Source organism: Microcebus murinus, chromosome 6 (assembly GCF_040939455.1).
Source record: "Microcebus murinus isolate Inina chromosome 6, M.murinus_Inina_mat1.0, whole genome shotgun sequence".
NCBI classification, from domain to species: Eukaryota; Metazoa; Chordata; class Mammalia; order Primates; family Cheirogaleidae; genus Microcebus; species Microcebus murinus.
In genome coordinates this window covers 31,670,583-31,696,531 of record NC_134109.1, presented here as the reverse complement: position 1 = coordinate 31,696,531, position 25,949 = coordinate 31,670,583, and the positions used below count along the sequence as shown (strand labels likewise).

General features: G+C 53.6%; 1 protein-coding gene across 1 annotated transcript in view; it reads left to right on the top strand.

The window, feature by feature from the left end:
- Positions 1–8,309: 8,309 nt before the first annotated feature.
- Positions 8,310–25,949, top strand: part of PLEKHD1 (pleckstrin homology and coiled-coil domain containing D1) — a 35,591-nt gene continuing 17,951 nt past the window's right edge. The window contains exons 1-6 of the mRNA XM_012781165.3: positions 8,310–8,526; positions 19,953–20,046; positions 20,414–20,503; positions 20,700–20,776; positions 21,581–21,672; positions 22,665–22,717. Coding sequence (XP_012636619.1) covers positions 8,378–8,526; positions 19,953–20,046; positions 20,414–20,503; positions 20,700–20,776; positions 21,581–21,672; positions 22,665–22,717 — 555 coding nt within the window. The 5' untranslated portion in view covers positions 8,310–8,377. The remainder of the gene's footprint in view (positions 8,527–19,952; positions 20,047–20,413; positions 20,504–20,699; positions 20,777–21,580; positions 21,673–22,664; positions 22,718–25,949) is intronic.

The window sequence follows — 25,949 nt, the reverse complement described above, 5'->3', positions numbered from 1 at the left end:
TAGGAAGTCAGCATTGTGCCCTTTCACTCTGCTGCCCTGAAATGTTCACACAAGGAGGAAATGGCCTAGCGACCCATTTCTCAGAGCATATCACTGTTAAGCAACACACGGCTGTGTATGTCTTCACTATGTTCCTCTTCCCCACTAGAATATAGGCTCCAGGCAGGTGGGTTCTCAGTAAATATTTGTTGTTAAATGTATTGGTCTGCTCTGAGGAGGCTGTTTTTCCTAATTTATTACCCACGTCCACCAGCTGCATGCAACCCATTATTTGGGGCAGGACCAGCAGCTGACCCTCTTTGTAGCTTCACTTTTGCCACAGACGCGCAGTGAGGGCAGCTTGGGAGGTAGCAATGGAGCTGGCAATCAGAAAGGGCATGCGACTGAGTGTGCAGGTGGGAAATTAACTGTGTTACTGACTCAGTGCTAAGTAAGGCACTGCATAACTGATTTAGGGATCTGAAAACCTGGATCCCATTGCTGGCTCAGCTACTGGTATCTGTTGCAATGTAAGCCATTGCCCAGTTTTATAATTTTGAGGTAGGAATGTGAGTGGAAGTATGTGTGCCTCTTTGGTTGACTTCAGATTCAGGAGCCATGAGAGGAGGGAGTCCAGTGGAGAAGGGTATGCAGAGGGAGGCTGGGGTGTTCGAGGAAGCTAGAAGGAACTGGACTGTTTGCCTGTACCTGGGACTCTCTTGCAGGCAGAACTTGATAACCATCTTTCGGGTACTTCAAGTACTCTCTCACCAAAGCCTCCATACCCACCACAAATAAAATAGTACGCTTGGAAGACAAATTAATGTATACGTTTTAACCCACACATCACCCGACTCCCTGTTAATGCTGTGAAGTAGCTGCAGGCGTGATCTGAAATAAAATCCTAAACCACCCACAGACTGGATGGGCCCCATGTTGGCCAGTGGGACCCCAGAGAAACCTTAAAAGTGAGTTCCCAGCCATGACGAGCTGGGATGGGAGGTCAGACGCACCCCCCTTCCTCTCTAACAGCCACCAGGCTTTCTACCTTAAGGGGTAAACAGAGACCAATCTTGTGATCGCTCCTTCTTGGGGTTCGATAAGACAAGACCAGCATTCTTTCCTGGTGAGAGAACACTGACCATGGAGTGCTTCCAACCAGTCTACTGAGGCCACACAGTTTTCCTGTCCTCCGCTTCACCTTTTGACAACAGAGGGCTGAAAACTCCACCCTTGGATCATGCCAAGGCCACCATTTTCTGGACATAGATCCCATGAAGGGATATGACATGAGCATATTTCTCCTATAGCTTGTTAAATATGTATATGCAACCACCCTGCTCTGTAAAAATTCCTGTTGCTATTGCCTCTCCCTCAAAGTACATGCTCTGGGCTTCCATCTGAGGCTGTTGCTTCCCAGCCTGCAAGATGGCCAGCCTGCAGACTGCACCCTTCATGAGAGAGAGAGCTCTCCTTTCCAAGTTTATGAACCTTGTCATTCTTCAGTTGACACAGGGCTGCAGGTCCTCCCTGGGCCACCCCAGAAACACTTCTAAGTTGAGTCTGAGCGATTCCTGGGCAGCCAGAGGGCAGAAGCCTAGTAGAAGGCTGATCCTGCTGATGAGAGCAGAACCAGTATAGTCTAGTGCAAGGGAGTTCAAGTGGAGATAAATCTTGAGGGGGGGCCGGCCAGCAGGCTTCAGGCTGTGCTTCCCGGCAGGCAGTGGAGACTTCCTGAGGGAGCTGGCTGGGATGCTGCTCCTCAGCACACCCAGAGACAGGGCAGCCGGTCCTCTGCACGCACACGCTCTCCTTCGGCTCCCACGCCCCCTCAGTCCTTTAGCCCACTGGCTCTGCACCGGATGTGGTGCCCTGTACCCCACCTCATCTTTCCTCTTGGTTCCCGTGAGGGCAACCAAACACTGCATGATGGAGCCGAAGAGCCATCATGGCCTTAGGAAATGCAATCAAAGTAGGACTGTAATTCAATAAGAAGAGATAGGTGTTTTAATCCTCACAAAGGCATTTGGTGCGGCATCACAAAAGAAGAGTCCTTTGGGCTGAATCTTGAAGCAGGATTTGGGGAATAAGAAGAAAAGTAGGCCGGGCTTGGTGGCTAACGCCTGTAATCCTAACAGTCTGGGAGGCTGAGGTGGGAGAATTGCTTGAGCTCAGGAGTTTGAGGTTGCAGTGAGCTATGATCATACCACTACATTCTAGCCTGAGTGACGGAGCAAGCCCTTGTCTCAAGAAAAAAAAAATTCTAGACTGAGGGAACAGCAAGTGACAAGAAGATGCAAAGAGCATGGTGGCTTCTCAGGATCTCTAAACCTTTGTGGCTGGAGCAGAGTGGAAAGGAAAGGAGACCAACAGTAGGTGGGAACCAGACTGAAGGGAAGGGTCTTAGGAGCAAAGGTTAGGAGTTGGGGGTTGAGGTCAGGGGAATGGGATCTAGCAGAGGGCTTTAAACAGGAGACTCACAGGATCAATTTTGGGCCTCAGAAAGATCATATGAGTAACTGTGGGGAACCTGGATTCTTTGGGGGATCCTGCTGTAGGTAAGGAGAGTCATTGCAAAGTACAATTGCATAGTCCTAGTGAAAGGGTTGAACATGAGTTCAAGGCCAGCCTGGGCAACTTAGTGAGACCCACATCTCTTTAAAAAAAAATCAAGAGAGTTGAACATGAAGCAAGTTGAAAGTGGAGGGAGAGGTGGGGCTGAGAGAACACTGAGGACCAGAGAGTCCAGTGATTGTCCTTAGACACACAGCTAATGGCAGAGGCTGAACTTAAAACCTGTCTTAACACCAAAAGCAGGCGACAAGTCTGCCATCTAAAGATTGCTTTCACATACATTCTCTACCACCCACAGATTCTATTTTATGGATGAGGGGAAGCTCGGGGCATGAAAGGTCAGTGTCCATTGGGTAGGCAATCTGAAACAGGAAACCACAGCACCTGAACAGAGGCCAGGTGAAGACAGATCAATTCAGTAAGTATTTGTTGAGCGTCTACTGTATGCCCTTGACTCTGTCCCAAGGAGCACAGCGTCTGGAAAGGAAGCAAACACACGGAAAAACTCTAAGGACATGTGCTAGAATGGATGGATGGGCGAAGGTTCACAGGAACCAAAAGGAGGTGCAGTTTCTTCTGAAATTGGTGCCTTACCCTTGTAAAATCTAGGGTAGGAGCCTGAATAATAGAATTGGGGTTGCAGGGAGGAAAGAGGTGCCATGGAAGACATTTCATGTTGTGTCAGGGCCTGGGACCTAGATCTTTCTGCCTCCTTTCTTCCTGGTCCTTTAGGGATACTTGGGCTGGGCCCAGCCAGACTGACACTGGTGCCGGGACAGCTCAGAGAAGCCAGAATAGAAGTGATCCTGGGGCCTTCACTTGGCACTTGCCTGGAAACAAGTGGAAAAGGCATGGGCTGCCTATTTGAGAGTGGGGTCAGAGATGGGCATGGGGTGCAGGGAGCTGAGGAGGTGGCACTATGGGAAGAGTCACAGGTTGCCAGGAGGTTTTGTGGCCCAGGCAGGATGTGACTCCAGGGAGAGCTTTGTCACCATTTTCTGTTAGGCCATTTCTGCCCATTCCTGGTTTGAGTGGGTTATGTAAGACCCTCCTGTCTGGCTCATTCTAGCTGAAGTGTGAGACCAGAGAGCTGGGTCCCATCAGTATTCACACATTTCCTTACTGTGGGCCAGTTACTTAAAATGGCCATGCTAATAGTTGTTACCTGGAACAATGGCAACTATCCTGAGCCTTCAGAATATGGATAAAAGCAACATTATGAAAATGTATATTCATTATTAGAAATCCATCCCTGAGCACAGCTGAGAAGCTGGAGTTTTATAGGGCAAGTAGACTTGCTTCTTCAGTTCTACAGGAACTTTGAACCTTAGTTGAGTTGGCAATTGAGAGAAATTTCTCAAAAAAAGGATAGACTGAAAATAGTCTAATATTTTCCTAGACTGCACTTTACTCCACATGATAGTGTGCTACCATGTGAAGGGGGTGGGCTTACGACAAACCAAGTATCTTCAGCCTGCCACTTTGCCTTGTTCAACACATATTTAGGGCCTGTCGTGTTCCAGGAAATTACTAGCTGTGTGACCTTAGGTAGACAACTCTTTTGAACTTTATTTTTCTTATCTGGAAAACTTAAAAATAGTATGTACCTTGTGGGTCTATTATAAAATTAAATGAAATGCTTCCAAGCTCAGTGTTTAAAAAAAAATGAAATGGGTCAGTTGTACATAATGTATTTAGAACATCGGCTCCGCATCTAAGCAGTATAGGGCACTTAGGGACCCTGAGTTCCACCTCTGATAGTCTCTCTTAGTTCCTGATAAGATTGGGCAGCTCTGACCCTCTTGGTCTGGGGCACTGGATTGGCACCCAGCTTGTTTTGTCTTCTGCCAAACTATTAGCTAGGAATTCAGCACTCCCACCAGCTGGGGCAGGGAACACAGTGGAAGCAGAAAGAGCTTCTCCCAAGACTGACTTGGCAAGATCTGTACTGGTTTGTTGAAGGGAAACAGAACCCATTCAAGTATCTAGTGGTTGATCAGACTTTGGCTGTTTGCCTCAGGGTGGTCCGCCTTAACCACTGTTAGCTGGGGTCTTTTCAGATGTCCTCTATGCAGAGGAAATGGGCAAAGATTGGTTTCTTTTGCCATTGAAGAAAACTGTGCTCAATTTCTTCCATTGGAGAAACCAAGCCTTTCCCAGGATTTTCTGGGCTCACTGGACCTCTTTCCCATGAGTCCAGGTATCCTGCCTTTCTCTGGCCTATGGCTCACAAGCTTGTACTAGTCCTTAACACAAGCAGCCAAAGCTTCTACTGACCCGATTCAGCAGAAAATGAATGAATTTACTAAAAGGATATTGGGAGGGCCAGAGAACCAGGCCTGAGGCAGAGCTGCCAGGAACCATACCCAAACCATGCTGCAGAAGCTATCTGATGAGAAAGCAGCAGCTGTCACAGAGCACTTGCTGCTGCTGTTTGCGTACTGCCACTAGGCCAGCACCAACGCCGCTGCTGCAGCTGCCTCAGGAATGCACAGCTGACACCCAGAGCAAGTCAGATGCTTTTGCTACCATGTTCCCTGGAGAAGTGCATGGCCGTGCATGCTTTTTCCTCCCATTTGTCACCTACAACTCAAAGTTCTGTCCCAGTGCCCATGACTGGTAAACTCCACACCACAGGCTCTTAACGCAAGTTGTTTAGCTTCCGTCTCAGAAAAGTAAGACTGCTAAAGTGGGAAAATTTCCAGGAATAAGAACATGTATCAAAACTAGGCCAAAAAAAAAAAAATGAAATGTCCACTTTGCACACTAGCCCTGGCTTTCATCATCTTCCCAGTCCTGTCTCCTCCCACCTGAGGGAGCGGGGGCTTGGAGTCTGTGTTAAAGCTCAGCCTGAGATGTTCTGCAGAGGAACAGGAGGCATGAGAGAAGGACGAGGAATTCAGATGGACTCCTGGACAGGGAGCAACATGGGAAGTTGCCTGGGCTTGGGAACTGCAGAGTCAGTTAAGGTGCTAGGTGGTGATTAAGGAAGCCGTCCAGAAGTTCCTGCTTTTTTTTTTTTTTCCTTGAGACAGAGTCTTGTTCTGTCTCCCTGGGTAGAGTCTCAGTTAGAGTGGACTCTACTGGGCAGTGGCATCATAGCTCATTGCAACCTCAAACTCCTGGGCTCAAGCGATCCTCCTGTCTCAGTCTCCCAAGTAGCTGGGACTACAGGTGTGTACCACCATGCCCAACTAATTTTTCTAGTTTTCATAGAGGGGGTCTCGCTCTTGCCCAGGCTGGTCTCCAACTCCTGAGCTCAAGCTATCCTCTCGCCTCGGCCTCCCAGAATGCTAGGATTATAGACATAAGCCACTACACATGGCCTCCTCCCCTTTTTTCTTTTAAGAGACCAGTGTCTCATTCTATCACCTGGGCTGGAGTGTCATGGCGTCAGCCTAGCTCATAGCAACCTCAAACTCCTGGGCTCAAGCAAATCTCCTGTCTCAGCCTCCTGGGTAACTGGAACTACCAACATGTACCATCACACTTGGCTAATTTTTCAAAAAGATTTTGTAGAGATGGGGTCTAGCTATGTTGCCCAGGCTGGTCTCAAACTCCTGGCCTCTTTATGAATCTGTTAAGAAGGGGCCTCAGGGCAGAGTGAGGTGGCTCATGACTGTAATCCAGCACTTTGGGAAGCTGAGGCAGGAGGATTGATTGAGGCCAGGAGTTTGAGATCCTCCTGCCTCAGCTTCCCAAAGTGCTGGATTACAGTAATGAGCTGCCTCACTCTGCCCTGAGGCCCCTTCTTAACAGATTCATAAAATGTGACACTGGGGAAGGCCTTGGGGAGCATCTAACGAGGGTCACAAATCAGAATGCCTGCAGGGAGGAGCCAGGCAAGAAGACACCAGGGGAGATGATGACATGGTCTGTGGAGAATGCCCCTTTAGGCATTGAATTAAAAAATGTTAAAGCACTGTGGGAATGGTAAGAATGATAGAAGGGGCTGTGGGGGAAGAAAATGACTAGAAAAGGGCATGAGGGACCTTTCTAGGAGTGATTGAAATGTTCTGTATCTTGCTTTGGGTGATGGTTACATGGTATATACATTCATCAAATAAATACTTCAGATCTGTGCATTTTACTGCATATTAAGAAAAGTTGGGGTGGTGCGGTGGCTCACGCATGTAATCCTAGCATTCCAGGAGGCCAAGGCAGGAGGATCACTCGAGGTCAGGAGTTCTGACTAGCTGGAGTGAAAGTGAGACCCTGTCACTACCAAAAATAGAAAAAATTAGCTGAGTGTGGTGGCTGTCGCTTGTAGTCTCAACTACTCAGAAGGCTGAGGCAAGTTCGGTGAGCCCAGGAGTTTGAAGTTGCTGTGAGCTGTGATGATGCCACAGCACTCTACCCAGGCCAACAGAGTGGAAAAAAAAGAAAAAAGAAAAGAAAAGAAAACCTCAATTTTTTACTTGGGGCAATAAAAGCTTTCTGTAAACTATGTGGCTCTCAGACCAACCATTTGCAAACTTCTGTTCCAACCTGACTTTATCTTACATCTGAGGAATCAGAGACCCAGACGCAGAACAGTGGTTTTCGGAAGGGCACAGGTGCATCAGGACTGCCCAGAGATGGCCTGCAGCCCCTAGCCTGGAAAAGGGTGATGACTGCAGCCTGGTCAAGCCAGCTGCCTTTTACTGCGCAATCTCAATTCCTTGCATTTGGCGTGGTGCCAGCTGCTGTGCCAACCTAGCATTTCCACCCGCCGCTGGGAGGGAGGCGGTCCCCCAGGGTTGGGCAGACGTCTGCCCTGGCCTGAAAACGAGACGGTCACCCGATGCCTACCCAAAAAGGAGCGGAAGTGGATGGGGCTCCCAGCCCCAGGGAGCACGGACCGGGCGCGCAGATAAATCACGAACATAAACTACACTGATAGTTCGAGATTGGCAGTGAGTGCCAAATGCCAACACAGTCAAGTTCCAGGAAAGAAATCCGATCCCGGCGAGGCGGCGGCGGCGGCGCAAAGTGAAACCCACCAGAGGGGGCGGGGAGGGGCCACCCACTTGGAAGGAACCTCCTCTGCGGGCAGGCACTTTGCGCATTTCCCGTAGTCTTACTTGGCCACCAGCCTGCCCAAGGAAGTGCACGCGTCTCCACTTTACGGGTGAGAAAAACCGAGGCTCACCGCAGTTTACTGAGCGATATAAGGACCGAGTTGGAATTCCAAGCCAGGTTGTCTGACCCCACCCCCTCGCTCCTTCCTCCCCTCCACCCAGGAGGTATCGGCAGGAGTGACTCCAAGCCCATCACATCGCAGGCGTGTCCCCCGCTTCCATGTAGGCGCTGCACGCCAGAGGGAACTCGGGAGAGTGCTGGGCGCCTGGGCTGGGACTGGGGAGGTGCAGCGGCCGAGACCCAGGGCCGGGCATCCCGCCGGGACCTTCCGGACGCTCTGAGCCCGGCCTTCCAGCCGGCGCCCGCCCTGATTGGCGCTCGAGGCCAGCCTCCAGCCGGCTCACCTGCCACTCCCAGCCAATCGGGGCCACCAGAATTAGGGCTGTCGCTTGGGGGAGGGGGAGATGCTGCGGGCCCGAGGCTGAGCCTCCCTCCCGGCTGAGTTCCCGCCGGCCAGCCGCAATCCCGAGCCCGAGCCGCCGGCTGCGCGCCCCGTGCCCCGCGCGTTTTCATGCAGCAGCTCCGAGCCGGGGCTGCTCCGCGTCGCTGCTCGCTGGGACGCGCCCCGACGGCTTCCCGAGCCGCTCGTGGACGCCGCTTCCCCTCTGCCTCCCGCCGCCGGCGCTCGCCCGGGGCCCCGCGTCCCTGCCGGCCCCGGGGGGAAGGGGGTGTTCCGGGCCGGGGGCAGCCCAGCTGAGGCAGGATGTTCACGTCCAAGTCCAACTCTGTGTCACCCTCGCCTTCCCTGGAGCAGACTGAAGCGGACGCGCTGGACATCAGCACCAAAGTGCAGCTCTACGGGGTGCTGTGGAAGCGGCCCTTCGGGAGGCCCTCGGCCAAGTGGTCCCGGCGGTGAGTGCGCCTCCCCCACTTCCCTCCCGACCCCGGCCCCAGGGGACCGTCGGGGAGGGACCCCCGGCCTAAGGACCCCTCTCACTCCCTCCAGTCACCATCCTGCCTCTGTCTTCCTGGATGACCTTGGCCTTGCACCGTTTCACTCTACACTGGGTCCCCTGGAAGATATGGATCTTATCCTGGGCCGGGAGAGCTAGGGTGGGACCACGGGCCCGGGTGTGAGTGAATTCCCTGTGGGGTGAACCTGAGTCCTGAGTGAGGAGGTTGGGTGTGGGCATAAGAGATCGTGGTCTTGGTCGGAGCTTGAGCCCACGGGGTCAGGTTGGGCCAGACTCTGCCCCAAGGGAGAAACTCCACCTCTAGCCAAAGATATCCTCCTGGGACCCCGCTGTCAAGTCCATCCTCTTCACACTCCCCACCCCACCGCGAAGAGCTGGCTCAGAAGTGGGCACCAGTGTCCCCTTGCGCCACCCCCAACGCTTACACTCACACTAAGCAAGCTGGGCTGTGGCCCTTCTGAAAGGCGGGGGGGGGGGGGGGGGGGGGGGGGGGGGCTGTGCTCGCTCCTGGGGAAGAGATGTTGGCAACCACTCCAACTGTTCCTTGAAATAATTCCTCCCTGCCCACATTTTTGTTGCTTCAGGCGGAGGATCTGGGAAGGAGGGATGTAGCTGGGTGGGAGAAGGGGTAGATTGATCCTGTAGAAGGACTGATCCTTTGGAAGGGGTGGTGAGGGGAGCCAGCGCCGCCCCAGCCTGTCCTTCAGCACCAGCTCCCAGTCCCCAGATGTCACTCCCCACTTTCCACTTACGAATGGGCCTGGGAAGTGTTGGGAGAAGAGAAAGCTCACAGCCTTGGACGTACAGGAAGCTGGTTTGGGGCGCCATGGGCCATCTTCTGAACAGTTTTCACCGTCGAGTCAATTTCAGTTCTGAGATTTGCTACTGGTGTGGCCTAGAGAACTCAGACCCTGTCCCAGCCCTTCCCTGAAAGTGTGACCATTCCAGGGAACTAGAGGTGTCCAGATGCCCTTCTCCATCCCACACTATGAGTCTGTCCCTGAGCAGAGGGGACCTCAAATGTTCCAAGACCACAGATGATGTGGGTGTGGCAGTGGTTGATGCTGATGTTCTATTGTGATGAATAATTTAATATTTCTATAAGACCGCAGAACCAGTGGAGCTGCAGACAGTATCTCACATTTCCCATCACCGGTTTCAGGTACTTTTGTTACTTCTGACAGTTTTCTCTCCGAGAGTTAATGGCATATGGCCTCCTTGAACTCCTCCGAAGTTAAGCTCACCTCTGATCCTCTAAATGGAGGCTTGGAGCAGCATGGAGAGTATTTGGGGACTTCCCCGTTCATCCTATCTAATCTGCAGCCTCCAAGGGCCAGGAGCAGCCTTGTCTCCACCAGGGCCCTCAAGTGGGGGTGGGAACGGAGTAGAGATTCAAGTACCATTCACAGAGTGTCCTCCTGCCCCCATCTGTCTTCTGTCCCAGTTGCTTCAGGTAGCCAACATTTCTGTATTGCCTCTGGGTCTTGTCAACCAAGACTGCTCTTGCCTGACATTTTCCCCTGATTGCATTCCCAGTAAATGCTAGCTGCCTGTGACCCCCAGGGTATGTTCCCTCATCCCCTCACCAGCACAGGCATGTTGGGAACCTGGTCCCTGCACCCACTGTTGATTCCTGGCCAGTGTCAAGGGTATAAGGCCCCCAGCTAAAAGCACCCCTCCTGAGCAGAGCTTGGAGGGCTTGAGCACCCCTCACCCCAAGAATCCATCAACAGTCCCAACAGACATCCCCAAATACAATCTAAGTCAGAACAGTGTGAATGGTCTGTGAATACAGCTTCCAGTTAAGTCCTCTGGCCCCCTTCCAAGGAGATTGTAACCCATTTCCCTTCTTTTAAAGGAATTCTGGAGCTGCCACTGTGCCAAGACTCCCCTTCCCCTGGGGTTCAGGAAAGGACTAACGTCCACCTGCGCACTCTAGACCTCTGTCCGTGATCCCAGTTCTGGGAACACACACACGCATGCACAAACAAGCACACACAGGAATTGGCCTTGGATGGGCGACAGAGCCAGCCACAGAGGGTCTGGGTGCAGCGTGAGGTACAATGCTCCACACATCCCCCTCTTTCTCCCCAGCAGGACCTCCTGGGCCCCAGTTTCCCATTTGTAAAGTGGAGTCTCTGGACTCAGGTAATTAGCAGCCACAGGAAGGCTTGGGGACAGAGCATCTCCGGCCTGCCACTGCAGAGCCTTGCCATTAGGACGATCGATGCCCTGGCTGGGACAGCTAAGGGGGCGGTGGTTGGAGAGGCTCTGTGCTGCATTAATAACGAGTGGCGGGATGGAACTGGCTGTGGCCGGCTGGGTTCTCTAAAACCTCTTCTGCTCCTTCGCTGTCCCAGCAGCCCTGCCTTCCTGGGGTGAGAAAATGCCCTTGAGCTAAATGTTCAGCTTATTTTCCCAGGGGCAACAAAAGCAAAAGGGAATCAAAAGCATTAATTAGCAGAGATAAGAGAATCTGGGAGAGGCGTCTAGAAGGTAAGGCTGGTGACTGCGTCCTCTTCTTGGCCTGTGAACTGTGGAGACGCAGGTGCAAAGACCTAGCAAAGGCCTGGGCAGCTCCAAGACAAGGAGGAAGGGAGTGGGCATCTTGGCCTGGGCCAGGGTCAGCATCATGTTAGGTCCCGGGTCAGCCAGGCTGACTCTTTTCTGGAGTTAATACTTTCATCAGCATTCTAGCCCCTCTCCCAAATCCCTTCTGAACACCTACCAAGGCCAGAGCCTCTGGTGGACCCAGCCAATTCTCTCCTGAAACAAGGACATCCATACCCACAGGGGGTCATGGTACCCTGCCTGTCCCTTCTCCCCTGGGTGCAAGGTGGCCAGCGGCAGGGCCTGAGCCCGGCCTGGCAGCAGTTTACTCTTGCAGAATATTGGTGAGTGCTCAACTCAGGGAGCTAAGATTCCTGGTGTCCACCAGGTGCCAGAGGAGCCACAGAGATAGTGGCCACACGTCCCTAATCTCAGGCTACAACCTGCACAGGTGTGGAAAGATATCTGCGCAGATGGTGGTCACCATACCAAAAAGATTTGGGGAGAGTCTCTTCCCACAGGGGATTTGGGGCCCAGGGTTTGTCTTTGGCTCTGAGCACCACTTCCCAGAGGCGACACTGGTACTGACCTTTCCTGTAGGGCTGGGGGAGACCCTTAGCGTGTCAGCGCCACCGCCCCAGCTCACCCCCACCCTCGTGACACTGGGGTTTGCTCTCATTTTCTGGCTCACACGGCATTCACCACAATGACTGTGTGAGTTGTCCCACGGGCACAGCTGTGGCATTTCTGCTGTGGAGGGTGCCTATGCGACCCCCTGTTAAAAATTATCAACCTCTATTCTCCAAACTTGGAACAGTGGGAAGGTTGGGGACGTGACAGAGCAGGGACGTTCCTTCAGCATTGACAAAGGGGCAGGGCTTGAGGGACAGTGTCTCTGCCTCCAGAAAAAAGTAGTGATCAATTTACTTTATCTGAAGATTTCATTGTTTCCCACTCTCTGGCTCTGCCTCCTCTGTGTTCCAGGGTGTCGTTCTCCAGAGCAGAGGCAGAGGAAGGAGCCTAATCTGGGTGTCCCCAGGTCCTTGTACTCAGGACCCTCTTCCCCGTCTCAGGTTGTGGCCTTGAGGTTACAATGAGTCCTTGGGTTAAGGAGATGGGCACAGTTTCTGGATCACACGGCCATAAAATGACAATCTGCCCAGCCCGGCTCTGCCACAGCTTGATGAGCGGGATTGTGCAAACAATCTTTCCCCTCCTCAAGGAGCTGCCCTCGTGGTAGTTGATGGCCTGTTTGAAAATGAGTCTCACACGTGAGCGGGCCAGACCTCAAGCTTGCAGGCAGTTCAGCTTCCTTGTGTCCAGGACTTAAAAATAATACAGCAATTTCTTCTGAGAGCAACTGTGGATGTGGTGGCAAATGGATCTAGGCTTACAGGCAGGAGTTCTGAGTTCCAGCCCTGCCAGCAACCAGCTGCGTGACCCAGGCCACAGCATGTCACCTCCCTGGCCAGCAGTGCCTCTTCTGCACATGGCGGTGGGGTGGGTCAATTGTGGTTTTTCAACTTCTTCCATGGATGATTGTTGAGGTGCCCTGAGTCTACCCCAGGGTGCTGGGAACAGGGGACAGAGCTCCAAGGCCCTCCACCCACTTCAACCTGCACCTCTGCACTGGCGTCCGTCTTATCTACTAAGTGTGTCTTTACCACATTGTTTGAAGAATTCTGCTAACATTTTCTCTAAACTCCCTTGGACTTGATGGTCTCTCCATGAACTCTAACATGTCATGACTCAGGCACTTCACAGGCGGGGTTCCTGCTGTCCCACCATCTCAGACCAGATGGGTAGCACAGGCCAGGACGTGCCAGGCCACTCAAAGGGACTAAAGGGGACGCACATGGGGGCTATGTCGTTTCCACCTTCCTGCTGCCACTTCTGAAAAGGACACTTCTGATGGACTGTCCTTCCCCAGCTCCAGCCCCCACGCAGCCATTCTGTTATGCAAAGCCCTTCCCAGCTCCTACTCCCAAACTCCTCTGCATCTCCAAACATTAAGGAGCTCAGCAGAGTGGACAGAGAACGGATGGGCCTTTCTTTAACAGGACCTGCCCAGTGTGGGTCTAAGTAGCATTTTCCTTGGCTCTAGGGGGATCCTTTGTGAGGCTGGTGTCAGCCAACAAGCTCTAGTTGAGTCTTTGTTGCATTCAGATCACAGGGTGGGAGGGGTGGGGAGAGAAAAAAGTAGGGACAAAGCTTAAGAAAACCCTTCCTGGGTCTCCTAATTCTTGTGGATGGCACCTGTGTCCATGCTGTCATCCAGGGTAGAATCCTAGCCACTGTGTCATCCCAGACTCTGCTCGTCCTGCCCTTGTCTAATTATTCAGCAAGCCTTGCTGATTTGTACCTCCCAACGACTCTGATTTGCCCCTTTGCCTGGCTGTGGACCCCTCAAGGCCACCTTCCCCAAGTCTAAAACCACAATTTGACAAGTGCCCTTTTTGAAACTCGCTGGCATCTCCCCTCATCTGCAGGCAGAAGTCCAGCCTCTTGGCAAGGATTGCACGCCGTGCTTCACTCTTATCCCTGCTTCTCTCTCTGACCTTAACTCCCTCCTTACCCCCCTCCTCCACACAACCACCCACTCACCCCTTTTGCAGTCATCTGTCAAAAATACCAGATCCATCTCGATAAACTTGAACACACTATTCTTCGCATATGCAGTTTCTCTGGAATGCATTTCTTGCCCTTCCACTTCCTCCCAAATTCCTAAAATACTCCCATTCATTCCTCAAAACCCTGCTTGGCTGTCACCTCCTCTCAGAAAATTCCCTTGGCTGGACCCCTAAATCATTCATTCCTCCATGGTCTGAACTCTTCCTTATCTAAACTTATCATGTTGGGCCCAAGATTAGATCCCACAGCCTGGGGAAGTCTAAAACCTGCACCAGCAATTTCTGCTGATCCCCAAGGGGCTCTAAACCCTTGCTTCTTTGTTTATGGATTAATTTGCTGTCCTGTGTGGGTGGTCCTTGTTGCACGACCAGAGGTGGACCCCGTCGCCACAATATACAGCAGTGTATCCTGGCACCCCACGGGCGTGGCGAAGTACCAGCAGTGTATCCTGGCACTTTACACTGTCACAGTTGATCCTCATGGCACTTTCTAGCGTGGCGGTGTACCCGGCTGCTGGACCATGTTCCGGTACACACTGGTGCCTTACAACAGCTCCAGCTCCCTGGTTTCTCTGCTGTGCCATCTGGGGCACATTACTTAACTTCTCTCTGCTCCAGTTTCCTCCCCTACCTCGTGTGAGCAGAGAATGCGTTAACACACAGCTGTTACTAGCATGGTGCCCAGCAGGGCACGGTGGCAATCATTGGTTTATTTTTTAAATTATCAGTTTCTACACTCTTTCTCCCACATTCAATGAGCACCTTGAGGGTAGTGAGTCACCAAGCCCCAGGGGCCAGCATAGGACCCAGCTGCTGCAGGGGAATGGCTGATGCCCTCTGACCCCAGCTGAGCCGGGGCTTGCAGCCAGTCTGCAGAGATAAGCCCCAGCAAGCTCCAGGGCACACATGATGAGGAGAAGCCGGCACCACAGAGCACAGCAGTGGAGAACTCGGGCTTTGTCAGCAGAGACGGCTGAGTTTCAGGTTTGCCACTTGCTAGTTGCTCAATCCCTCTGTGCCTCAGTTTCCTCACCAGTGGACGAGAAAACACCAAACTCTTCCATCTTTTAGAGTTATTGAGAGAAATTTAAATAAGATACTGTCAATGAAACACTCAGCAAAGTGAGTGCCTTGGCACCTCGTGCGTGTTCCTGGAGAGAGCAGGCAGCCGGGGTTGGCTCGAGCCCCTTACTCACACCCTTGCTGGGCTTCGCCACGCCTGTCGGGTGCCAAGGAGGGCCCTGAGGGCTAGGGCCGACAGACAAATCTCCGCCAGGGCTGGTGTTGGGCCTGGAAGGAGGCGTGGGCTGCAGACAGGGGAGGGGCAGGCGCCGGTGTGTGCCATGTGTCCGGAGCCGGCCAGCTGGCTCCAGGAGGAGCCGGTGAGCGAGAATGGGAAAGGAGGTCAGGGGAGGCTGCAGCAGATGTGGAGCCCAGTGATAATAACAGTATTGGTCTATGGAATATTTACCGTGATGTTCTAAGTCTTTATGTGGACAAAGGCAGCATCCTGACAACCCTATGAGGTAGAGGTATTATTAACCTCAAGTTACACGGGGGCACCTGAGGCCTAAACAGATTAGGTAACTTGCCCCAGGCTCGCTGCTGATGGGGCAGAGCTCCAACCCTTGGCTACCCCAACCCCGAAACCCACTGCCTCTGGCACATCTGTTTCCTGGCCAGGAGCTGGGGAGCAGCTCCTCAGGCACTGTGGTGTAGGGAGCAGGCGTAGGAACTATTGCCCGTGGGTTCCAGTCCCAGCTCCACCTCTGCGCTGAGTGTGTGGCTTTGCTCACATTATTTTGCCTCTAAGCCACAGTTTCTTTATCTGTAAAATGAGAATGAAAACCTAACATTCCAGGATTGTTCCGTGGATCAAATACTGTGATCCACGTAGAGCCCGTGGCACAGGAGCCAACGCTTGAGGATGGCTACAGAAGTGGTGACTATCTGCAGCCCTTGGGCACAGCCAGCCCAACTCTGCAGGGCCCAGAAGGAGGGGGCCCCTGGCTTGCAGTCACAGGGAGAGGACTTTGAAGGAAGGATGGGAGGAAGGGTGCTGGTCCCCCAGCCGCGGAGAAGAAGCTAAGAATCATCAGCTGGGGCATCCGGGCTGTCACCAGGGCAGGTGTATAAGTAAAGCTGTCCTGGAGGTCCTAGAAGAGTGCTGGCCAGATGAGCCCGGTGTTGGGTAGAACTCACCCCTGCCGGTCAGACAGTCACACACTTCCCCCAGGTCCACGCCAGCTCCCCTCCCTTCGCTCCCACCTTCACTCAAGCCTAGCCAGGACAGCTGCAGCTGGGCCAGGTGTGGCATGAGGATCCTGTGGGCCCTTCGCAATCCCTACAGCCTACAGGCTGTCCCGGACATCCAACTTCCTTCCCCTGCCTCTCTCTACGCTGTCCTTTGGAGGCCAAGAAAAGGAGGGTGTGACCTTTGGGAACACCTCCTGTGTGCCAGGCAAGTACCTCCACCCACCGGATTCTCTCTTGCCCCCTGACAATATGTGGCAATAACCCCTAACAGAGCACCCTGCCTCCACCTCAACACTGTCCTTAACACCGCAGCCAGGATGAGCCTTTTGCAATCAGTGCAAGTCAGATCCTGCACTCCTGCTCAGAGCCCTCCGGTGGCTGTCTCTCTTACTCAGAGAAAAGCCAGCCTCTACCAACTAGCGATGTGACTTGCAGCAAGTTGTGCCACCTCTCTGCTTCATTTCTGTCCATATAAAATGCAGGGAGCACCTGCCTCATAGGATCATTGTGAGTGTTAAATGCATTAACAGAGGTAATTGCTTGGAATAAGGCATGCTTTGTGGTAAGTGCTAAATAAACGTTGGCGTGACCGTTGTTATTGCCACAGCCACCGGGCCCTGTGCAATCTGGCCCAGCTGCCGCAGGGTTGCAGTTCCCTCCAGAGCTGGGCAGGTTTCCCACCTCAGGGCCCTTGCACCTGCGGCTTCTCTGTTGGAACACCTTCCCTCTCCACCAAGGTCACTTGTGAATTAGCTTCTCCCCGACCACCTCTTTAATGTTGTCCTCACTCTCACCTGTCACTACCACCACGCCCCCCTGATTTATTTTTCTCCATAGCATTGATCAGCACCTGACACGGACATCCCTCTCTCACTCTCATTTATGTACTCTCTGCCACCCTCCCCACTGCCTGCTACATGCAAGCTGTGTAAGCTCTATGCAGAGGAGTTTTTGTCTCTCTTGTCCACAACTGTCTCTCCAGAACCCAGAGCAGAGCCTGGCGCAGAGTGGGAGCTTAGCAATTATTTGTTGAATCCATGAAGGAATCGTCACAGCAGCCCTAAAAGACAGACATCTATGCCCCCATTTTATGGAGGAAGAAAGAGAGGCTCGGTGAGCCTGGGAGCTGGCCCGAGGCTGCAGCTTGAGGAATGGGGATTGTTGGACCCCAGAACCCAGCTCTCCCCCACCTGTGTGTGCAACGATTGTCTGCCTACCCACCCTCCAGGCCTGGCACAGTACTTTGCCCTGAGACCGGGTGACTTAAACCACAGAAATGTATGTTTTTGAGGTTCTGAAGGCCGGGACTCTGAGATCAGGATGCCAGCATGGTCAGGTTCTGGTAAGGACACTTTTCCTGATTCGCAGATGGCCACCTTCTCAATATGTCCTCAGGTGGTGGGGGAGAGAGAAACAGATCTTTCCCTTACAAGTTGATTATTTAACCATAATCAACTCCTGAAGACCTCATCTCTAAAAACAGTTGCATTTGGTGCAGGCTTCAACACAGGAATTTGGAGGTGGGGCACAATTCAGTCCTTAGCAGTATTTCAGAAGCCATGGAGGGGGATGGGAAGGGGGTGGGGGAGGTCCCAGGAGGCAGTCCCATGCTGCTTGCCTCACCCCTCCCTGCAGTCCTGCATATGCAGACCTTGGGGAAGCTTCTGTCAGCTCTGTCCTGAGTCCTCTGCAAATTGGCAGAGTGAGGAGCACAACCTCACCTGATCCTCACAATAGCTGCCTAAAGTAGGTGCTGTTACCCCCATTCTACAAGTAAAGAAACTGAGACTCACGGCCGGGCGCGGTGGCTCATGCCTGTTATCCTAGCACTCTGGGAGGTCGAGGCGGGCGTATTGCTCGAGGTCAGGAGTTCGAAACCAGCCTGAGCAAGAGCGAGACCCCGTCTCTACTATATAAATAGAAAGAAACTAATTGGCCAACTAATATATATAGAAAAAATCAGCCGGGCATGGTGGTGCATGCCTGTAGTCCTAGCTACTTGGGAGGCTGAGGCAGGAGGATTGCCTGAGCCCAGGAGTTTGAGGTTGCTGTGAGCTAGGCTGACGCCATGGCACTCACTCTAGCCTGGGCAACAAAGTGAGACTCTGTCTCAAAAAAAAAAAAAAAAAAAAAGAAAGAAATTAAAAGAAACTGAGACTCAGAGAGGTGAGCTTGCTTGCCCGAGGCCCCCTAGCTGGAAAACCGCAGGTCTGTCTGATGCCAAAGCCTGTGCTCTTAGCTATCCTGTGAAGTTCCTCTGAAACAGGCAGGGGACAGACACAGGGGACATCTACCTTGGCCCAAGGGACTTAAGTGGGACAGCCCCGCCCTCCAGGAGCCTAGCAGGCTCTCAGGACAAGCTGAGCACACAGGGTGTGGCAGTGGGCACTAAATGCCAAGTGCATGGCCTGGTCAGCAAGTGCGGGAGGAGCTCAGACGTCAGGGTGGGTTGGGCTGGTCACTGAGGGTGAGAAGGGCCCAGCCAGATGAAGAGTGAGCAGGAGGGCATCCTGGGGACAGCAGCCCGGTCTCCATTTGCAGGGCCCTGCAAGCCTAGTGAGGAGCACAGACGGGCGGGAAAGCTGAGAGGCGAGCAGAATGTTACCGCAGTTCTGTGGCAGGTGGTGTTCTTGTGTTCTGTCTGCACCGGGAGCAGAAAGCCCGGGGGGAAGAGTTGGCATTAGCGGAGTGTCACCCGGAGCGGGGCCCACAGGGCTGCATTTGCTGTGTGCTGGGCAGAGAGGGTCGGCGCAAATGAAGAAAGCGGGTTGGCATGAGGCTCACACAAAGCTGAGCTTCACTCTCCCCAGGGGAGGAGAGGTGGCAGCGGTCAGCAGTCCCGCTGGGGGCTCCGGAGAGATCACGTGGCTGCTAGGACCTCCTGAGATTCCCTGACTTCATCACGCTCGCCAGCAACCTTTCAAGCCCTCACGAGAGGGCTCTTTCAACTGGAGGTGTGCTGGCAAACGTGTGACCCAGGCTCCTGGGGCGGGGGCGGGACAGTTTTGTAGCGTTTGATTTTCACGATGTAAATAATACACTGTGGTCACTATCCAGCTCCCAATGTCCTGTCACTGAATACAGAGCAGGGGAGAGGTGGGCACTCTTGGCCACTGCGTGCCCGCCTGAGCTGGCGGCACTGCTGGAGACGCTCCCCCAGACGCACGCGCACGCGCACTCAGCAGCTTTCAGAGTCTCCGCCACATTCTGCTCACGTCCCCTCACCACAGCAGTGCTGTTAGCGGGGCCCTGGGGGAAGGACCCAGACATTCTGGGTGTCCCTGAGCTTTGGGGCTTTGAGTCCCAATGGGATCTTCCCCTGGAGGGCACTTGGTGTCTTATCACAGTCAGCTCCGATCATTAGCCCTGTGAGGGTCCCCAACAGTCACGGAGACCCTCGGTTAGACCTGAGTCCCTGCAGGAGGCCGGGGAGCAGGGTGAGACAAAGGGAGTGCAGGTGTCACGCTGGGGGGTGTTCAGGGCTGCAGACCTGGCCTCGCTGGGCAGGTACCCCAATTCCATTTGGTGGCCAGCCTTCGAGATTACTTGCCCAAAACCCATCTTGGCAGCTCACACCTTCTTTCCTTCCTTCCACTCCTCCTGAAGGAGACACTACGTGACTGGAGGTGATGGCTCAAGGGGCTGACGGTGCCGGGGAAGGACCCGGCCACCCTGTTGTGCTGAGGGTGGTGGTTGGTGGGGGGGACGAAGGTAGCTGGACCCGGAAGTCAGTCGTGGGGCCCCCACCACAGCTGTCCTCGGGCGTGAGGGTAGGGCTGCCTGCAGGGGCTCAGCTGGCGGGCTGAGGCCTCTGCGGATGCGGAATGTGAGCTGGAGAGGATGAGTCTAGAGTCCCCGGACAATTTTGTTGTTCCGAGAAACCTCATGTCTTCTCTCCTTGTTGCTCCTCCCCTACGACCCACTATAGGTTTTTCATCATCAAGGAGAGCTTTCTGCTTTACTACTCTGAGAGCGAAAGAAAGAGCTTCGAAACCAATAAATACTTCAATATACATCCTAAGGTGAGGCGGCTTCTCCCCAGGGCCATGTGGGGAAGTGCCCAGCAAGGACATCAGCGGGTGTGTCTTGTGAGGGATGGGGACCGTCTGCTGCCTTGCTCTCGTCTAGCAGAGAGTCCAGAGAGCAAATGCTCTTGGGGCAAAGGACTCCCTGCCTGCCTCCTGGGCTGGACATCTACCCTCCTGTACCCTGAGCATGCCCAGCCCTTCCTCCCTGCTCTGGGAGTCAGTCTGGCCTCTGCCCAGTGGCCCCAGGATCTGGCTTCCCATCTGGGGCCTTTGGCAGGACTTGGCCTTGTCCCGGGGCCTCTGGGGCCTTGAGTGACCTGAGCTGGTGGGGTGGGGGCTGCCTGTTCTGGTTCTCCCTCAGGGCGTCATCCCTCTGGGGGGCTGCCTGGTGGAGGCCAAGGAAGAGCCCAGCATGCCCTATGCCATGAAGATCTCCCACCAGGACTTCCACGTGAGTAAGCTCTCCCCTCAGCCTGGGCTCAGCAGGGGAAGACTGACTCCTCAGGCTCCCTAGGGCGACCCCTCTTGGCCTGGCCCGGGAAGGGTCAGTGCCCAGGGACGTGGGAGAGGTGGGAGAGCAGAGCTGGGCCTCCGCCACCCCAAAAGTGGCTGCTTCTCAGCCACACTGTGGCTCCTCTTCCTGGCAGGGGAACGTCTTGCTGGCTGCCGAGTCTGAGTTCGAGCAGACGCAGTGGCTGGAGATGCTGCAGGAGTCCGGGAAGGTGTAAGTGCTCACGGCCAGGAGTGGCAGCCTGAGGGTCCAAGGGGCAGGGGATGGGCTGGGCCAACCCTGAACTCCCTGCCTCTGCAGGGATCCTGATGGGCCCAGGGACAGGGTTGTGGGAGCTGACTAGGGTAGGTGGGAGGAGACAGGCAGGGTTATAGAGCATCTGTGAGCAGTCCCCTAAGTGAGCTTGGGAAGTGTCTAGAGCCACAAGTGGCAGATGTGGGCACCATTTGTCTCCAACTCTTGGGAGTGAACCTACTAGTCATATTTGGCAGCTCCTCACACCCATCTCACCTTCCCAGGCCCTAATTAATTCTAGCAAAGATCAGAGCTAGTGCTTTGGAAATTGGGGTCCAGCCCACAGAAATCCCCAGCCCAACATAGTCCATTTGCACATAGAATCCTGTCCTGGACCCTACCCATGAGAGCTGTGTCATGCTTTTCGTCCAACAAACAACGCTGACTGTGCTCCCTGTGCGAGGCCTTGCGCCAGGTGCAGGGCATTCTGTGGTGTAGAAATCCACCTGGGAAGCAATCTCTTCCCTGCTCTGAAAGTGCTGTTGGCCCAGCCCCCCATGGCCCAGTTTGCAGCCTGGGCCAGCCTCCAGCTACCGTAAGTGATCCGTGCTGGTGGCGTGCCCAGAGCCACGGGTGCCAGAGAGAACGCAACCCGGGGATCTGGAGGAGAAAGGACGGGCGAGTACAAAACCTGCGCACGCTCCTTCCCTTTTCCCCTTCCATTTTAACGATTGTCTGTTTCTTCCCCTTCTCTCCTCTGTCCCATCTGCCCTCCCTCCCCAGGACCTGGAAGAATGCCCAGCTGGGAGAAGCCATGATCAAAAGCCTGGAGGCCCAGGGGCTGCAGTTGGCTAAGGAAAAGCAGGAGTATTTAGGTTGGCTGGAGGGGTGCGCTGGAAGCTGAGGCTCCCTAATAGTAGCACTTGGGGGCTGGGGGCTATAGCTGAGGGTTTGGTGGGGGACCTGGGCAGGTCTGAGGGTGTCTCAGGTGGGGCTTAGCAGGCTATGAGGAGCCAGAGACCAGTTAGCACCTGGGGGCTCTATGGTGCAGCAAGTGTCCTTTTGGCCAGTGTGGCTGAAGGCAGGAGAGCCTGGTGGTTAGGAGCCTGGGCTCTGCATCCAGCCTCGTCACTCATCTGTCTTTGCGAAGCTCAGCCTCAATTTCCTCACCCTTAGAATGGAGATAGAAAGAGCCCCTGGTTTTAGAGGTGGTATGAGGATTGGGCTAAATGAGAAGGTGTCTGTAAGTGTTTGCATCAGGCACGCAGTAAGGGCCCCATAAGCGGAGTTGATGTTGTCATCCTACCCAGGGCCCTAGGGCCTGGACTTGCCCCCAGCCACTCCCCCAGACCACTTTAAACTTGGCCACAGGGTTCCAGGCCCCTGTAGCCCTGGCTGGTTGGCAAATGCTCTGTTTGAGAGAGAAGCCCGTGAGACTGAGGGTTTGCTCCTTTGCCTGGGACCCTCTCCCCTTCCGCCTGCTTAGTCTCTCGGGCCCCAGCACTGCCTCCCTCTGACTGCTCCGGACACCTCCCCTAGGACTCTGCCCGCCCCACCAGCCAGAGCCGAGTGCAGGTGGCAGGCAGGTGGGGACTGCCCTGTCTACAGCGGACACCCACTCGAGCTTCTGAGGATGCGGCCCTTCATGGCCCCGTGAACGCACAAAGCAGTGACGATGACAGGAAAGGGGGGTGGCAGCTCAGGCCAGTGAGGCGGCTTCCATCCTCCAAAGCCAGCCCCACCCTGGCTGGCAGGGTGCTAACCTCTTCCTCAAAAGATGCCAGGGGTGACAGAGGCCACCTCAGGACCTTGGATCCGGAGCGAGACTTTAGTGAGTGTGTGTGTGTGTGTGTGCTTGCTTTGGCAGACAAGCTGATGGAGGAGACGGAAGAGCTGTGCCTTCAGCGGGAGCAGAGAGAGGTAGGCGCACACTCCCCTCCCGCTGCGCTCCGCGCCGGCATCTGCGCCAGCTCCGGCTTCTAGCACTGGGGAGTGGCGTAGGCGAGCTGGGCGCTCAGGCCTTGCTGGAGAACCAGATGGGGCAGAGCAGGGAGGCCAGGTGGGATGACAGTGCCTGGGACTTGTCATAGTTTCTTGGCAAGGAGTGTCTTTTTCCTCGACAACTCCTGGGAGGAAAGTAAAAAGGGTGAGTGATCACCTTCCAGAAAAAGCACCATCCAGAATTGTCATAAGCTGTGTCAGCAGGTAATGAGCCACTTGTCAGTGTTCACAGGTGGCTGTAGTGGCCTCTGGTAACCACAGAGGGGCTTCTGGTACCATAACGGTGATTGACGATCTCAGAAGTTCCTTCATTCTCTGAATGTCAACAAAGTCCTGAGCAGGCCAAGCATTGGCTGGAGGCAGCCTGTGGGGTACGGGAGGCTCTTGCCTCATTTGAGGGTGGTGAGCCGCTGAAGACGACTTCATCGGCACTCTCTGTGCAGCAGGGGCCTTGCCTGATCTCAGGCGTCATTACCACACCCGAAGGGCAGGGGAGACTCTGGAGCCAGGCTGCCTGTGTTTGTATCTGACCTTCACTTCATTTCTAGCTCTGTGACCTTGGGCAAGTTACTTAACCTCTCTGAAAATCAATATTCTTGTCTGCAAAATCGGGATAATAATAGATTAACACAACCTATCTTTTTCTTGAGAGAGAGAGAGAGTCTCACTCTGTCACCCTGGGTAGAGTGCAGTGGTATTATCGTAGCTCACATCAACTTCAAACTCCTGGGCTCAAACGATCCTCTTGCCTTAGCCTCCCGAGTAGCTGGGACTACAGGCACATGCCATGACGCTTGGCTAATTTTTCTATTTTTAGTAGAGATGGGGTCTCACTCTTACTCAGGCTAATCTCAAACTCCTGAGCCCAAGCGATCCTCCTCCACCGCGCCCAGCCTAGAACCTATCTTAGGTTCATGAGAGCTGAGTGCGATGTTACACACAAAGTGCTTGGTACATAGTCTGTGGTTAATGAGTATCTGCGTTTGGTAGTATTATGATCATGTTATTAATAGGGGCCCAGCCTGCCTGTGAACTGTTTGAGGCCTGAAGATGCAGAGTGGCTTGTGCAGAGGAGCCCACAGAGGGAGGGCCCGATTTAGTCCCCTGCTTTCAGCCACTTCGCCTGTCCTGTCCCAGGCAGCCATAGGGCTGGGGCCATCAGCTTTGACTCAGCGCCTGACCACCTCACTTGTCTCTTAGGAGCTTCTCACGCTTTCTAACCAGCCCCCCCCGGGCTCTGCATCCGGCCCTACTGGCAAGAAGCACCATGTCCCCTTTGCACTCCAGACACTCCCAGGGCCGGGCACAGCTCCTGGCCCAAGGTGAGCACTTGATAAATGTTTGTGGATTGAGTCAATGAATGAACAGTTTGATTTTTGCAACTTTACATCTTGATTTTAATCCAATAGGACAATCCACCCTCATATTTTCTTCTAAAATTTTATCAGTTATTCTTGCGCATTTATCCTTCCAGCTGGACTTCAGAGTCATTTTGTTGATTAAATTAAAAAAGACTGAGGATCTGTATTTGGCTGGTGTGGATTTGAGGATCGGCGTCGCGCAGTTGTTCCACCGCCACCCTCAACACCCCCTCCCCGCCAGTCTGGGCCTCCGTGTCTCCAGGCTCTCCTCCGGGCCTCGAGTTAGAGTTCTGGCATTTTCTTTATCCGGTTCTATACATTTCAAGTCAGGATTCCACTGTGCTGTCAGCAACTTAAAGACAGGTGATTCAGGAAGCCCGGGGATGGGGTGGAGTGACAGACACAGCCACTGGCGGGGAGAGAGGCAGACTTATCCATCAGAGAGGCTAAATCTGGGGCAGCAGTTGGCTGGAGGAAAATTTAGATACTCTATCTAGGTCTTTAGCCAGGAAACTAGGACAGCGGAGACCCACTGCACACAGGCCTCCCTCAACGCCTCAACGTGAAGGCGGGAGGCCTGGCAACTGGGGACTCCCTGGCTTTTTGGTATAAAATGTGGGTGGGACTCAGGCCCAGCCGGTACCCACAGCAAGGCTGCCCAGGGCATGCAGGAGGGAGAGAGCTGTGGTCCCCTTCTCCTTCCTTGTTAGCTGCATGCTCAAGGTCAGGACTAGAAGTCAGACTCTGTTTTTTGCCACTGAGTCATTCTGTCAAAGCTTTTCCTCCCTTAACTTGCTCATCTGTAGGATGGGTCCACTCCAGTTCAGAGATTGTGTGGGTGTGCCCTAGGCCACTGGGAAGGGCATTGGGTACATGGCCCAATGACAAGATGAAGATTCTCCTGATGATTCATGTGGTCTCTCTGAGACAGCCTGCCTGAAAGGGAAACTCAGGGTCTGGAACCGGGAGACCTAGATTGGAGTCTCCGTCATGGACGGTGTGACCGTGGGCACCTATCTGAGCTTCAGTTTCTCCATCGGGGGTGTCTGATGGGGGATGTTCTGGCTGCTGCCTACCTCTTGGTTGCTGGGAGGCTTTAATGGAATAGAATGCAAGGAAGTGATTTGTGGCCTGGAAAGGCCCGTGTGCACGCTGTGGTGTACAGCCCTGACATCCTCCACGTGGCGGAAAGGGCTTGGGACTCTGGGAGAATGAGCAGAGTGCAGGGTGCGCCATCCTGGGCAGTGTCCCAGAGCCAGAATCCTGTGCCCTTCCTGGGGTGCTTGGCTCTTGGCTCCCGAAAGCCCAGGTCTCTCATCCGCTGGAGGCAGGCGGCCTGCCTACCTTTCCTCTTCTGACTGCGCTGTAAGAGGTCAGACTCTCTCTTCTGTTCCATTGACCTATTTGTCTCTTCTTTCACCAATACCACACTGAACTGTCTTGATTATTGAAGCTGTATAGTAAGTCTTGAAGTTGGGTAGTGTCAGTCCTCCAATTTTGTTCTCCTTCAATATTGAGTGGACTGTTCTAGGTCTTTTGCCTCTCCACATAAACTTTAGAATCAATTTGTCAGTACCCACAAAATAACATGCTAGAAGTTTGATTGGGATTTTGTTAAATCTGTAGGTCAAATTGGGAAGAAATGATATCTTGACAATATTGAGTCTTTCTATTCATGAACATGAACATGATCTCTTCATTTATTTAGTTCTTCTTTTATATCTTTTATTACATCTTGTAGTTTTCTACATATAGATCTTGTACATTTTTTTAGATTTATACCTAAGTAT